At 34.6% G+C, this 15,778-nt stretch overlaps 1 protein-coding gene across 3 annotated transcripts; it reads left to right on the top strand.

The window, feature by feature from the left end:
- Window positions 1-3,385: 3,385 nt before the first annotated feature.
- LOC100249755 (general transcription and DNA repair factor IIH subunit TFB1-1) lies at window positions 3,386-14,333 on the top strand. 3 transcript variants are annotated; one of them, XM_002276021.4, is made up of 20 exons: window positions 3,386-3,849; window positions 4,150-4,228; window positions 4,530-4,597; window positions 4,819-4,882; window positions 6,381-6,507; window positions 7,409-7,484; window positions 7,694-7,789; window positions 8,059-8,103; window positions 8,607-8,663; window positions 8,840-8,995; window positions 9,399-9,464; window positions 10,587-10,710; window positions 10,953-11,009; window positions 11,114-11,241; window positions 11,306-11,497; window positions 11,605-11,718; window positions 11,956-12,033; window positions 12,709-12,756; window positions 13,381-13,449; window positions 13,895-14,333. In XM_002276021.4, exons 1-20 carry the CDS (start codon window positions 3,772-3,774, stop codon window positions 13,979-13,981), a joined length of 1,809 nt encoding a protein of 602 aa, XP_002276057.1. In that variant the 5' UTR covers window positions 3,386-3,771; the 3' UTR covers window positions 13,982-14,333. The 3 variants fall into 3 exon arrangements, with proteins under 3 accessions (XP_002276057.1, XP_059591343.1, XP_059591344.1); XM_059735360.1 differs by having other exon boundaries at window positions 4,819-4,886; window positions 6,385-6,507; XM_059735361.1 differs by having other exon boundaries at window positions 3,412-3,849; window positions 4,819-4,886; window positions 6,385-6,507; window positions 13,844-14,333.
- Window positions 14,334-15,778: the final 1,445 nt, after the last annotated feature.

Here is a 15,778-nt window from a genome sequence, read left to right as displayed (position 1 = left end):
GAAACACAGTGGGTACCTCTCCTAAACAAACCTGTGTAGTCAAGACATCGTTTTCCAATTGGCATCATCGTTTAGGACATCCATCATCTCGCATTTTTCAGTTTTTAATTCGCAAGCATAATCTTCCAATTTATCCTACTAAGTCATTCCACAGTTTCTTTTGTGAGTTATGTTTATGTAATAAGAGCCACAAGTTGCCTTTTGGAGTTTCTTCACTTCAAAGTCGTGGTCCTCTTGATTTTGTTTATTCGGATGTATGGGGGCCTTCCCCAATTGAATCAATTGATGGCTTTCGATACTATCTTATTTTCATCAATTATTTTACAAAATATGTTTGGTTATTTCCTATGGTTTACAAGTCTAATGTTTACACAGTTTTTCCCAAATTCAAGTCTATGGTCGAAAAATACTTTAAAGCATCATTGGTAACTCTTTACACAGATGGTGGCACTGAATATAAAAGTCTTAAATCCTACTTTGTATCACAAGGTATTCAACATCAAGTGTCTCCCCTTTACACACCCGAACATGTAGGCTCTACTAAAAGGAAACATCGTCACGTTGTTGAAACAGGTTTGACCATGCTCCACAAAGCTTCTCTACCTTTAAAATATTGGTCTCATGTTTTCCTTGTTGTTGCATACTTAATCAATCGTTTGCCCATTCCAGTTCTTAAACATCAAACACCTTTTGAGTCTCTCTTTCAACAGCTGCCAAACTATGATAAGTTACAAGCTTTTGGGTGCTTATGTTTTCCTTGGTTGCGTCCTTATCCTGATCATAAACTTGATATACGCTCCAAGCCCTGTGTCTTTATAGGATATTCCAACACTCACAATGCTAATAAGTGTTTAGACTTGTCTTCCAACCGTGTGTACATCTCTCGTCATGTCCAATTCATCGAACATCAATTTCCTCTTGCCTCAAATACTTCGCCTACAGATCTTGACCAAGTTGTCTCCACTTGGTCTTCGTGTTCTCCAGCTCTTGCTGCTATCCAACCTTTTTTTTTTTGTGGTTCCCACTCCTTCCGAATCTTCCCGCACCAAGGACCTTCTTCCACTACCACACGGCCTAATCGGGAACTGCTCTCATCACGTTCTCCTGCTAGTTCCAGTCCACCTACTACGACTTCAGCTTCTCTCTCGGTGTGTGATGCTACTCCAAGGTATGATCTCTCCTCTTCCTCTCTCCCTTTGTCTTCTAACTCCTCTCCATCTTTGTCCTTGTCACCACCTACCCAAACCCAAGGGTCCAATCCTCCACTCGAACCATCTCATCGAATTGTAACTCGTTCTCAAAATAATATCCATTGTCCCAAACAGTTTCCTGGCTTTAAGACAAGTTTTCATGTCACCAAACATCCGCTTCCTGTGTCCCTTAAGCCTACTACTCCCTCTCAAGCTCTTCAAGATCCTAACTGGTGTGTTGCCATGGATGATGAGTTTGCTGCTCTTGCTCACAACCGTACATGGGTTATTGTACCTCCTTCTTCCAACCATAACATTATGGGGTGTAAATGGGTGTTTTGTATCAAACGAAATCCGGATGGTTCTATTTCTTGATATAAAGCTTGTTTGGTTGCCAAAGGATTTCATCAACGCCCTGGGGTTGATTATCATGACACTTTTAACCTAGTTGTTAAGCCAACCACCATTCGAGTTGTTCTATCCATTGCCTTGAGTAACGGTTGGCCTATTTCACAACTTGATGTTAATAATGCTTTTCTTCATGGAAATTTAATTGAGGATGTTTACATGGCTCAACCACTTGGGTATGTTGATCAGGATAACCCTACTCATGCGAATGAAGCACATCGCGTTGGATTACCATTTTGTTTGGGAAAAAGTTGTTGATGGTTCTCTTAAAGTTTCTCATATTAACACTCACTCCCAGTTGCCCGATATCCTTACAAAACCTCTCTCCAAAGGTCGGTTTCTTTTTCTTCGCTCCAAGATTGGCATTTCAGATGGAATTGCCATCTTACGGGGGCGTATTGAAGCCCAATCATAGGAGCTATTCTTTAGCTGTTAGTTTTCTGTTGTAATAGATTATTTCTGATGCATTCAAATGTTTGTTTTCATTGTAACTGACTTGACCATGTTTTGTGGGATATTTTTTGTAACCATTTGGGATGTTTATGATATATAAACCCCATTCAATGTGTTTAATAAAAACATATCAATAATTCAATAATTACTTCTCTTAATATCTTTCAACAACTCTGATAATTTGGTCATTGGTTTATTGCTCATATTTAGATATAGGGTAGCAATGGTTTGATTTTTTGATAAATATAAGGTTGATTGACATTATGAATGTATAATATCTTATATTGTATTAGAAATATGATATATGATGATTAATGACTTCTACATGTAAAAAACTTTATAAAAAAACTCAACAAATAGAGTAGATACTATCAAAATTTAGATAGAATTTTATTATTTTTATTTATTAAAAATTTTAATTTTAATAATATATAAAATATATATTTATGACGTCACAGATTTCGATCCTAGTTTGACTACCAATCCAACCAATGAGCCGTGAATTGGTAATTTTTTCCGTTCAATGAGTGGTTCGGTTCTAAAAACATTGGTTATAGATATGGATGGAGTCATTGTCGTTAAATATATTCTCATTAGATGTAGGTAAATAAGACAAAAAAATATTTAAAATTAAGAATAAGTTAATTATTTTAATTTAATACTTAAATTTATTTTTAACTTTAAGTTATGATATTAAGTTATTTTACCAAATACACTGTCTACTTAATAACTTAAATTAAGTTGCTTTAAGTTATTAAGTTGATTTATGAAATACTCTTTTAGAGTTTTGTGTTTGATTGAAAAGTGTTCTCATGGGAAGGTTACAAAAATGATAGAAAAATATTAAAGTAGAAATTGTTTTAATTCATTTTTGAATCATTTAAAAAAAATAATTATATAGATATGGAAAAATAAATATTATCTTTAAAAAATATTTAAAAATATATAGATAAACTCCATTTTAGAAAAACATCATAAAATTATTTTTAAAAATAATTAGGTGCAATGCTTCCAAATAAATCTTAATTTTTTTTTCTCATCAGGGAATAATAAATAATCTATCAATGATCGAATATCTATTTATCATAAGAATAATAAAAATTAATTGATTAAAGGGATAAAATGATTCCAATTTTATAAATGTAATTTTTTTTTTTATGTTTTTACTTGAAAAGTAACTTATTTTTGACATAAATATCATTTATTATTTTAAGTATTTATATATAAATTTTAAAAGAAAAATTTATTTTTATAAAAAAATAATAAGGGTATTTTTATGAAAGAAGAAGAAGGGTTAAATTAAAAAAATTGGGTTTTCGATATTCTTTTAATCCAAGAATAGGACAGTGAGCGTTTAGCCGTGAGCCAGATGGGGGGCAACAAGGCTTGATAAAAGAGTGAGCCACGACGCCTGACTCCTCCACTCGCGTATAAAGCCGCCCTCCAAGCACCGGCATGGAGATGGCCCTTTCCACTCTTTTTCATCTCCATAACACAGTCACTTTCACGTTTTCATCAGAACCCTAAAAGTACAACACCTGAACTCTCTCTGCCTTCACCGGAAAACCCTAGATCACACTCTTCCTACCCATGTTTCATTGGATCCACGCATTCCCCTAGATCTATGCTCATTCTTATTTTCACCAAATTGGAGCATCTATGACGCTGGATTTTCAGTCCTAATTAACTTGAATTTCGTTTCATCACTCGGTCGTCCAACATGTCTGGCGAGGTCCTGAAGCGTGCTAGGTACAAGACGTCAGTCAAGGACTCTGGAGTTGCGGGTGTTCTGAAAATGGTAAAATTTTAAACCTTTTTGTAAACCCGAATTCTCTTTTTAATGCTTACGAGCTTGTAGTTTGTTCATTGATTTTCTTTTTTCATTATAAATGTTGGTTTTGGGGGATGAAAATGGATTATAAGGCATCATACTGTTGGTTGGACAGTGTCTAATGATGATACATGGTTCATTTTGTTTTGGGGTGATTTGGGATTTAAAATTGCTTGTAACAGAAGGGTTTGGATTTTTTTTCCTTTTTTTTTTTTTTTTTCTGGATGTCCTGGTTCTTTGTATTGATCGATTTGTTACTCTGTTCAGACTGAGGACAAATTTGTATTCATGCCTAATGACCCCACATCATCTGCAAGGTTCGATGTTGAGTTTCGGTTCATTAAAGGTACTTATTTTACAGTTAGAACAGCTAATTAGTGTTAATGCTGCTGGCACGAATCATATGCGTGCAACTTTCCCTGGGTTTTGCTTCTATTGGTTTGTTTGGGTAGTGCGGGAGCATTGTTTATGAAAAATATATTTATATATTTAACTTCTACATTTTTCTGCGTGAAGAACTGTTTTAAGTTTTTTCCTTTTTATAAGTGACCATGTTATGAATTCTTAACGATTTATGATTATTGTCTTATTATTGATATTCTTGGGTATCTGGCTTTATTCCATAAAATAAAGTTGTTGGTTTTCAGGTCACAAATTTAGCAAGGGGGGATCAAATAAACCTGCATTGCTTAATCTCACACAAGATTCCGAAAAGGTTTTTCTAAACTTTTGCCATTCTACATTCCTTGTTTATTTGTTGAATCTTCAGGGCAGTTCATGTCCTTGTCTCCACTACTTTTAACATATTATAATTTTTTTTCTCCCAAAAATTGTATTGGAGAATTTGTCATGATTCCCTGAAGTTCATCTGTGTATTGATTGAATTTATGCTCAATGTGGCCACCTTTCTCAAGACTGGAAACATGTGCTTTTTAGGGTGGAGGTTACATTTTTGAGTTTGAAAACTATCCAGACCGTGAAGTTTGCCGAGAATTTGTGGGTAAGTTTCAGCATTTCTTGTACATATTTTTAAGATTCTCATGGTCATGGAAGTTTGCATCGGTTTGGTTTAAAGATATAGGGTCTATTTGGTAATACTTTTGGAAAACAATTCTCAAAAAGCAATTCTGATAATTTTTTTTGAAAAACAGCTTTTAATTGTTTCGAGGAACACAATTCTATTTGGAACTCAAAAAGGGAAAGCAGTTTTCTCCACTTAATCTCCATGAAGGTAGTGTGCATTATATGTATAATGCAAAAGTTTTCAAAATATTTTTTAAATTCTCAATTGTTTATGAACACTCTGAAAAAACACTTCAAATTTGTTTAAAAAAAGAAAAAGTACATTTTTAGAACAAGGTTTAAAAAATTGTTATCAGAAATAGTTTGTCAAATGTGTACTTTTACATTAAAAACAGTTTTCTATTCTAAAGAACCGAAAACTGTTTTCAAGGACAGTTTCTAAACGTGCCCTTAGTTTTACAAGTGTGTATGTCAATAAAGTTCTTATTGGTACCTATCAAAAAAAAAAAAAAAGAAAGTTCTTATTGGTGCAATATGTGTGTGTGTGTGTATTTGTCTTGGTTGTGTATACACTTCCTTTGTACATCTATTTTTATGCTGATCGTAAACATTCACTTTGCATAAATAAAGTATTGCCTCAAACAACAATCTAGCTGGGCCATTTTGGTTTATAACCTACTAAATCATCGAAGAAAATAATGATGGCTAAAATACTTGTCAATCTAGCATTTTGAGAAATCATTGTTTTTCTTTGTTTCAGTGTAGCTTCTTCTTAGCCTGATGTTTGGCATTAAAGGTTTCAATGGCTTGAAAGAAAATCTTCTATGGCTTTGCATAGAGTATGCATTAGTTAAGTATAACCCCCTTTGTACATAGGGTGGGGCACTTTTTCTTTTAAGATGCCTTCTAATTGAACTTTTGTTTACCACAATAAAAGGAGATGAGCATTAGTTAAGTAGTCTGCTAGGTGTATACAACACCCCTCCACCCACCCACCTACCCAAAACCCTTATAAGCTTTTCATAAGGTTGATCTTGAGCCACCATCCAAGCTTAAATACCTTCATTAAGATCATATTTTTGGTGTAGAAAGTCTCAAATTTGAGATATTTTTCTACACTGGTTTCCTGGGAAACGAAGTTATAAGCATGTAAGTTCAAAGCCATACTGAAAACTACAAGAGTATGCATCCATAGACCAGTTTCTTGTATAAATAATCTAAAGGAATGTGTAAAATGTTTATTAGAAAAAGCAACCCTAAAGATTTGAGACTAGAAGTGGTTAGTGGTGACCATTGAATACTATCCTTTGGGCATTTCTTTTTTTATCACTTTTTGATTGAAGGCGTTGTCTGAGTCACCCACCCCACACCAATTATCTAGAATATTTTATGACAGTTCTTCTACTAATATCTGCATCATGTATTGGTTAAACTTGTTTATCCTGAAGATTTCACATCTTGTGCCTCCTGGACAGGCAGAGCCCTTGCAAAATTCAGTGAGGCTTCAAAAGCTGGTTCTGAACAATCTGCGGTTAAACTTTTTGATGAGCAACTTAGTACCATAGAAATGGAGCGCCGGATAAAGCTACTGCGAGAGGATAGGTAAATCTACGTTTCTATTCTTGCGAATCTAAAAGTTATTATTAGTTTATTAGCATTGTAACCTGTTTGTAGTGGTTCAGCTGCACTGTTATGTATCTGCATGGGATAAGGTCTAGTTTTGCTTTGATTTGAATCCAACTTCCATGGGTTTTGACTAGCTCTGTTACACACAGATGAGCTCATATATGTTGTTTTCAAGTGTGTTGAATTTCCATCTTTTATCCTTGTGGTGTGCATTCTCTCAATCTGTCTTGTTCTTCCTTCTCTCAATGTGTGCATGCACATGCATGTGTATTGAGAACTTTTGTTAAAGAATGTAATGCAAATATATGGTGTATAAATTCAAACTTTTATCAATGTATTTTGCATTAACTATTACAAGGAAGCGTTTATTGTGTTGGATACAGTTATTTAAAAAATTGAAACTGAAAATTGGTATCTAATATTGATGACCAAATACATCTTAGACATTCTGTCCCTGAAGAAAAATTTGGTGTTCTCTTGCTCAAAGAATTTTGCCTCTTTTTGGTGAAACCATCATTGCCATGAAGCTAATTGATTCAGGAATAGCTTTGAAGGTAAAATGGGACTGCAGGTCTATTATGAATGTGGAAGTTATGACAAACTGTTGAGATGGGTGGTAAATAAGTTTGTTAACATATTTAAGGTACTACTGGTTTTGTTGGTCCTAGAGAAGATTAGTCTACATCTTGTGAGAATATTCTCTTTAATAGGCATATCTAGAATATCAACTTCAACTACCTACCAAAAAGAGAATATCAGCTTCATCCTGAATTCCAACTCCAGTGATTCTGATCTTTTTGTTGCTAAATTTAGCATTTATCTTATTATAAATTTCCCTTCTAGTTTAGTTGTTATTACTAAAAGTTATCCCTCACAGTGAGTTGCAGAAACTTCATAAGCAATTTGTACTCAGTGGTGTCTTGACAGAAGCTGAATTTTGGGCAACTAGGAAGGTTAGTTATCCCCAGACTATTTAAATATGTTGCTTCTTTTATGAGTACATTTTTGATATATAATGCTTGAATTTATAAGGCTCTCTATTGGTTGAAGACCTTAGTATTTCTCCAATAGAAAGCCCTCTACATTCAGTTGTTTCTTTATGGATAAAATTGTTCTGGAGGATGCAATAGTCATATTTTTCACCAACCAATTTTAAGTGCAGAAATTGCTGGATGGGAATACTAGTAGAACTTCAAAACAACGTGTGGGATTCAAAAGTGCCATGATATCGGATCTTAAACCATTGACTGATGGTCGGGTACAACATTGATCTCTCTGTCTCTCTCTACTTCTATATTTATGCTTTACAAGTTAAACCTTAATGGAAAAATTCTAGATCTGAGCCTAAGAGATTTTTCATTTTTAGAACAAATACTATGGATTTGTGGCTTTTTTTTTCCTTCAACAGAGTGCATGGGATACATTCTTTACTGTAAACTTTTATCTAGTTTTATGCTATTTCGTCCCTTTAACATTCTTGCATGGAAGTTTAATGATTGGTTTTTTTTTTTTCGTTGTCTTTCTCAGACAAACAGAGTTACATTTAACTTGACACCAGAAATAATTCATCAGGTATGACTTCCTCTTTCATTTTCCATTTTTTTTTCCTAGTTTCTTCTATATAAATTTCTATTGGAATGTATTTCTAATTGAAATGGATTCCTGCTAGTAGAAATTCCTATTTCCTTCTACTCTTTTCATTTTTTCACAGTACTAGTTTTTATTTTCTCTAGCAACCTTGTTCCCTTGCATTGTATATATTTATGTTTGTTGAATGTTTAGTTCCAAGATAAAACTTATTGATAGTTTTGTTATTTTGCAATTCCTCTCGTTGGGTTCAGTTGTATGGATGGTTGTTGTTTCTTGCTTCACAAGCAATGTTATTATTAGTTTTTCTTTTGTATAGTTTTGCCACCCTCCTCTAGGATTGAAGTTTAATTTATTGTTCAGATTCTTACTCAAAAACTAGCTGTTCATCAGGCATTTTTGAATTTTGTTCACAAGCAATTTTGTAGTAGTTTATTCTTTTGCATACTTTTGCCATCATCAGGATTGATGGTTAAATTATTTTTCAGATTTTTGCTGAGAAACCAGCTGTTCATCAGGCATTTTTGAATTTTGTTCCCAATAAGGTAAAAAGAACACACACACTCTCTCTCCATTGCTCTGGCAGTTTCAATGCTGAAGATCACCCTTCATTTTTCTTTTATCTGGAACTTATGCTATAATGGATGTCTTTCTCAAACTGAGGTGACTTTCAATTCATCAGTTACTTTCTGGCATTAGTAATTCCTTTTTGGGGTTTTAGATGACAGAAAAGGACTTCTGGAACAAATATTGTAGAGCCGAATACCTTCATTGTACGAGAAACACAGTTGCTGCTGCAGCAGAGGCTGCTGAAGATGAGGAACTTGCTGTTTTCTTGAAGCATGATGATATATTGGCCAATGAAGCTCGGCGGAAGGTACCCTTCCTTGCCTCATTTTAGGCTAGGATTTTATATTGGAAAAATTCAGGACCTGCTTGGCAATTGTTTTTTAAAACATTTTTCTTTAAAACAAAAAACAATTTTCCAACTTCAAAAGCAAATTTGGCAAATTTTGGACTTAAAACAATTTTTTTTGAGAATTTGCTTTTGAAAAACATGGTGAAAAGAAAATTTAGTGTGTGTTCTGTAAAGTTTTCTGAGGAATGATTGGAAATACAAAGAATTGGTTTAGTGCCTTCACCAAGAGTACGCAAAGAATACTGTTTTCCAAAATGTTCAGAAAAATGCTGTTATATTTTTTTTTTCTCTATATTTCTGGTACTTAATTACTCTATTTTAAATATTTTGTTATTCTTTATATGATATGTCTTGTTTGCAGATCAGACGGGTTGATCCAACTTTGGACATGGAGGCTGACCAGGGGGATGATTATATGCATCTTCCGGTACGTTGAACAACACCCATTTTCTACAATCTCATTATAAACTATTTCTATAATCTTTAAATAGGAGATTCTAGTTTGATACTAAGAAAATTTTGTGTACATATGTGTGTATAAGTTTTTAGTCTTTTCATTTTTTAATGCTGCTTCTGCATACTGAAATATAGACAAGGGAGTTCCACCAAAGTCAAGTTAACTAGGGGAGTTATCATGAATCATAGAGATAGATGAAAATTTATGATTTGTTTTAAGGGAATGGAACTTAATTAAATTTTTTGGCTTGTTTTTTTCAGGAGATTTCTTATGAGACAACTTCTTATAAGTTTTTGCTAGAACAGATTATTATAAAAAATTTAATTTTATTTCCCTTTTAGATATTGGACTCAAAGTAGTACAACAGAGAAGCCATACACTTGAATTTCTTTTTTTCCTTGAACTTTTTTCTTCATTTGTTTTTCTTTTGTGAGGTAGGCTTGGGTATGAGAAGCCCCCAGCTGGGATGTAAGACAAAAAGTTCTATGTTCTTCTATATCTACTTTCAGATTCTTTTAGTTGATAATACTGCAAGGCTTCTAAGTTGTTGATGAGGGTACAATCATAAAGTGTATAACATTATTTATATTTTAAAATAGAAGGTTAACCCTCCAATTCATTAGCTGCTGTCAGGATGATATCATTTGCCTGAATTGGAGAGAGGCTGATTGCTGGGGCATGGTGTATATAAAAATTTTCTGGTTATGGATACTGCTAGTTTCTACTCTACCATGATACATGCACCTGTTTCTCTCAAACAAGGAGAACAGATGAAGGATAGTTTCTACTTTAATATTTTTCTCTGTTTTCTAATGTGTCCTTATCCAAAGATACGTAGAAAATTGGGTTGGTTTTGTGGGAACAGTTCCACAAATTTTATTTGTTCTCCCTTCCTTCTCTGTCATGTAAATAATTTGGTTTCTGACCTTATTTTGGAAACAGCTTACTCTACCCTTTGCATACCTGTTTCTGGATGCAAATTTATAGTGAGAATGGCTCCTTGTTGCTCTAATCTTGATGCAGGATTTTTTTTTAAAAGATATCGTGTTCAAACTCTCATCATAGATCCTGTTATCCTTGGTTAATATGTAGGATCATGGTATCTTTCGTGATGGTAGCAAGGAAATTATTGACCCACAATATGAGCAATATAGAAGGACTCTTTCACAAGACCTTAATCGGCATGCTGCAGTTGTTCTTGAAGGAAGACCTATAGGTATTAAGATTTTTCCTTGAGTTTATTTACTTCCAATGTGTTAGGATATTAGGCCAATGAATGGCATAATTTGCTCTAGGTCCATTTAAACTTCATTTTCTGTAAGTTGGTTGCTGATAAAAATGAGGTAAAAGGTTGCACTCTGTTGAACTTGCAAAGTCCCATATATCTGCTCGTTGTGTAGATGGATATATAACATTTTTTTTTTAATATAAAATTTTAATTCATGCACCTCATTGTAGATGTGGAGTTGGAAGACACAAGAACTGTAGCAGAGGCTCTTGCCAAGTCGAAACGGGGTTAGCAATAGTTTGTTTTTTATTGTTCAATCCATCTTGATCAGTCTCTTTAAAATTCCAATTGAATATATGGGTATGCACTGATAGTTCTACTCTGTTGGCAGTTGAGGCAGCTAATGAAAAATCTGATGGGAGTGTAACCCGGGAAAGATTAGAAAGGATTTCTCGGATGACTGAGATTGAGGATCTTCAGGCACCTCGTGACCTTCCATTTGCAGCACTTTGCATTAAGGTATTACTTGTTCTTCTACTCTTGTTATCAATATAGATATTTTATGTTGTGTTTCTTGGATCAGGATCCTCGTGACTATTTTGATTCCCAACAAGCGAATGCATTAAAAACTTTGGGAGACACCCTAGCCGGATCAAAGCAAATAAAATGCAGCCTGAGCACCCAGGAAGCATATGGTTCTTTGAGAGGATTTATTTCTGAGATCAAATCTGTAGGATTAAGTGATCCCATAGTTAAACCTGATATTGCTCTTAAGGTAACGACACCCTTGTTGGAGACATTGTCATTATTTGATCTGCTTGAAAGAAACAGGCATGTTAAAATCAGTGTGCTGGAAAATAATGACCCTATTTAATGATGTAGGTTCTTAATGGGTTGACCCAGAATATCTCAAGTACCAAGTTCCATCTTGGGAAGAATCCTCAAGAAAGCGTTCTGGATAGATTGCCAATCATTACTAAAGAGGAATTGCTACATGTGAGTTGACACTTAACACTCAACAAGTTAGTGATTTTATGTTTTGCATGACACTTAACAAGTTAGTGTCATTATTATCATTATTATTATTATTATTAGTGATTTTATGTTTTGCATGACACTTAACAAGTTAGTGTCATTATTATCATTGTTATTTTCATATTTTAGATCTTTTCATTTTTGGATTTTTGTTTTGATTTTTCCAATAATCTTAACCACCGGCTGTCTTGTTTTCAGCATTGGACCTCAATTCAAGAATTACTGAGACATTTCTGGTCGTCATATCCAATTACAACTACATATCTTTATACTAAGGTAAATGCTGGTTAACTGTAATGAGGTGCCTTTAATGCTATATAATATGAAATTCAAGGCTGGTGATTTTTTCTTTTGCGTACCAACAATTTAAATTTTGGCAAGATTGTAAAGTTTGATATTTGAAACTTCATGTTGTTCTGCTTTGAATCACTAATAGAAATTTGGCCATTTTCAATTAAAAATCTCTGGTACTTTGCCAAAGTTTTCATGGTGCTCAAAATGTTGCAATTTCATCTAAGATGAATGAAAACTGATGTTGGAACACAAATTGGAAACCTTGGAAATTTTGTATGTGTAGGTGTGCCTTTAGATTGGCCCATGGTGGAGCTATATGTGTGAAATGAATTCACTTTGTGCTCCTGTAACGGGGGTGGGGAGTGCGGAAGGACACTGAAATATGTTTGAATGAATATTACCATATCCTAAATGAATTTAAATGAGAATGGATTTAAATCTCCCTGCTGCATTTTTCCTGAAAGAAGCTTTGTGGTTGTGAAGGCGTTGTTTAAAGTTCATAATTCATAAATAGGTAAATTAATGTTTCCCTGAGATGCATTGGCTAAAATGAATGATTAAAGATGTATAGCTGGAAAAAAAATTTCAGCTTTTTTTATTTTTGATGGATCTCATATTCTTTTGACGTTGTCATTTCACCTGGTGATTAACTTGCAGGCAAGCAGGCTAAAAGATGCCATGTCTCAAATTTATCCAAAGCTACAGGTACTATTTTAAGCAAAAGCCAATTTTCTATTCATTGCCTATCAATATATTTTGAGCAAATTTTATTTTAATTCATTTATTATGAACAGAAAATTTCTGTTTCCCATTAACGGTGGAGTTAAAATACGTCTTTGTCCTTGCAATTCTGTTTTTGCTAATTTTTGGTGTCAGCATGACATTTTCTCAAGTTAAGATGCAACTTGCTACCAATGCAATATTATTTTTTGTATGATGCTGAGAAATATATGTAAGTCCACTTACGTAAAATGAATCTTTCTAGCACTTTTGTAAGGACATATATTCTGTTATTCAAGAAGTCACTTTGGTTTTTCTAAATTTTTATACTGGATAAATTAGAAAGGAAATCCATAACATCTTGCTGAACAACAAATTCCTTGATGGAAGCATGTGCATAGAAATGTATAAACCATGAAAAATGTCTCTACTTGTTATGCAAAAATATGGGGAATTTTTGCTAATTCGGTCTCCCACATGGCTGCAAGTCCTAAATGTTTTATTTTCTGTGCTGGGTTTCCAATTTCCAATAGACAGACACCAGGTTTCTGTACCTGCCACATCAAATATGTAGTTTTATTCTTTTCTTAATTCTTTATCAAACTTCAGGAGATAAAGGAATCTGTGCAGTCTGATTTTAGGCATCAAGTTTCCCTCCTTGTTCAACCAATGCTTCAGGTCAGCATTTCTCTCTCATATTCAATAAAACATGGTTTTTTTTTTCATTATTTGTGTGTATTCAAATATGAACTTCAAGAGGAAATAAGGATCATACTGGAATCTACCACTGGGCTTTTTCCCAGATGGTATCTAGTGACATCGCACCTGGTTGTGAGTGGTTGGGACATTGGTATCATGGAGTGGGTTCAACCCCCAGGCTCTTTTACCGCATTTGACACTGTTCTATTGGTTAATCACAACCTGCTTTGTCCAGTCTTGTGCCATGGTTGTTATTGCTCATGTATGCTGTTTGAGATCGCCCCACCTTTAAAACAATAAAAGAAATGAATGGATAAATAGAAAAAGATATTCACTTGTTAAACTATAGAACATTCTGGTTTGGTGTTTGTAGTTGGTCTGATGGTTGGGACTGCAACTCATAAAAGAGGCTATTTGGGTACAGGCTCTAGATGCTGCTTTTGCACATTATGATGCAGACCAACAGAAGAGATCAGCGCGAAGTGGAGAAAGACCCAATGGATTTGTCTAGAGGATGCATACTCCTTCCATCACTCAAGCTTGTAGCAATTATACCAAATTGTACATGTAATCAATTTTGTTGCGAGGTTATTGACTCGGGCAGTAAGAGCTCTGAGCTTGCCCAATTACACAACGGATTTTTAGGTAAGATCCCATTCCATGATATTACCCTACCTCATAAGAGGGCCTAGCCATTCTGGTCCATATTGGGAAATTACATTTTATGTCCGGTATCAACTACTATGCATGCACATATATAATGGGTAGTTGGTGTGACATTTCGAAGAGTATACATGTTTGTTAATTTCCCCTTGTTTTGGAGGGGTAACGAACACACTATAAAGCGTTTTGGATTGTTGCAATTCTTGATTTGAATGGGTTATGCCAAAGCCTAGGTGCCCATATTGTAAAAGTCACATTGGACTACCACAAGTCCCCCCAACATTCACCTTGCAAAATACAGGTAGCGCTCGAGTCATGTGACTGTGACATGCCCTGATTTGTTTGCTTGCTAAATCATTATCTGAAGGCTCATTTATGGATGAAAGAGGTGTCTATCGAAAAAACATCATCAATCAAGTTTTACATAATTTTTTGTACCTGTGCCTTATTCAATGGTTTTAGGTAAAGATTGAGAATTCGAGACAAACCACATGAATGCGCCAGGCTCCCCAATTGAAAACAGAAATGTGTCAGCCTCTCAATTGAATACCGTCATTAAGTTCATGAATGCAATTTCCTTCGTTTCAATATGACTTTGACTCGGTTACAAGACCTTATTCAAACAGCCTCAATACGAAGAATGAATGAAACATTTTCATGATGTTCAATGGAAAAGCTGGGTAAAAGCTTTGCAAACAGCTGTATGGTTCATTACTATATTAGATAGTGTCTTAGGCCATTCAATATGCTGGACTTCACATGATTACTTACTATACTTTAAGGTAAAAAATTTCAACATCAATTTCTTTTACTTAAAGACTGAACATTCAAATTTGAGCAATGCAAGGCTAACCGATGGGTTCGGTTTCCAAGAAAATGGAAGGGAAGAAAAAGGAAATTATTTTTTGAATTTTGAATTTGGTATTATCCAAAAACTGGAAGAAGGAAAGGCACAGCTCAGTTTTGGCGTCATATCCACTTTTTAAGCTAAATAGTTAAACACATAAAATTCAGAAAAAAGTTCTTTTCTTTTCTATTCGCTTTTCTCAGCAATCAGCCACACGAAGGCAACCAGAAAAAAAATGGGAATAAACAAAGGCAACACAAATCCCAACAAGAAACCCAATATTACCATTGCATTCAAAAAACAAAACAAATCCAACCTAAAATTCAACAGTACTGGAACAGAGGAGGAGGGAAACCCTAAAAAGGAGGAGGCGCAGCGAACCCCAAGAAGGGCCTGGCGGAGAAAGAACAATGGGTAGCATTGGAACCGACTTGGCAGTCATGGAACGTATCCTTGAGCTTGTGAAACCCATCCTTGAACACTCCAAAACCGAACAAGAAGCCGATCAAGATCACCACCAGAATCAGGCACGTGCACAGCATGCACATCTTACCTCCACAGCACATCCTGTTCGTTTCCCTTTGGTGCCTGGATCCCGAGAAAATTGTAGTCCGCTATGTGGTTTGGTGAAAATGGGCGTGCTTTTGGCTTTTTCTCTCTCAGATCTGAGAGAGGTTGGTTGGCGAAGAAGAAGAGTATAGTTTGGACTTTCGACTCGCCTTTATCTGGAATCTGTATCATAACCGTTAAGTGTAAACACATTCCCCTTTTTACCATGAAAGAAAGATGGTCATGGAA

This window comes from Vitis vinifera, chromosome 19 (assembly GCF_030704535.1).
Source record: "Vitis vinifera cultivar Pinot Noir 40024 chromosome 19, ASM3070453v1".
NCBI lineage: Eukaryota > Viridiplantae > Streptophyta > Magnoliopsida > Vitales > Vitaceae > Vitis > Vitis vinifera.
Note: the sequence above shows the minus strand (reverse complement) of the source record. Positions and strands in the feature narration are given on the sequence as shown.

What these genes read in the sequence shown, in the direction of transcription:
- LOC100249755 (XM_002276021.4), top strand. Translation starts at nt 3,772, where the DNA reads ATGTCTGGCGAGGTCCTGAAGCGTGCTAGGTACAAGACGTCAGTCAAG. An exon ending in TCTTGCCAAGTCGAAACGGG is followed by an intron (nt 11,010 to 11,113) that starts GTTAGCAATAGT and finishes CTCTGTTGGCAG; the next exon opens with TTGAGGCAGCTAATGAAAAA. An exon ending in AAATTTATCCAAAGCTACAG is followed by an intron (nt 12,757 to 13,380) that starts GTACTATTTTAA and finishes ATCAAACTTCAG; the next exon opens with GAGATAAAGGAATCTGTGCA.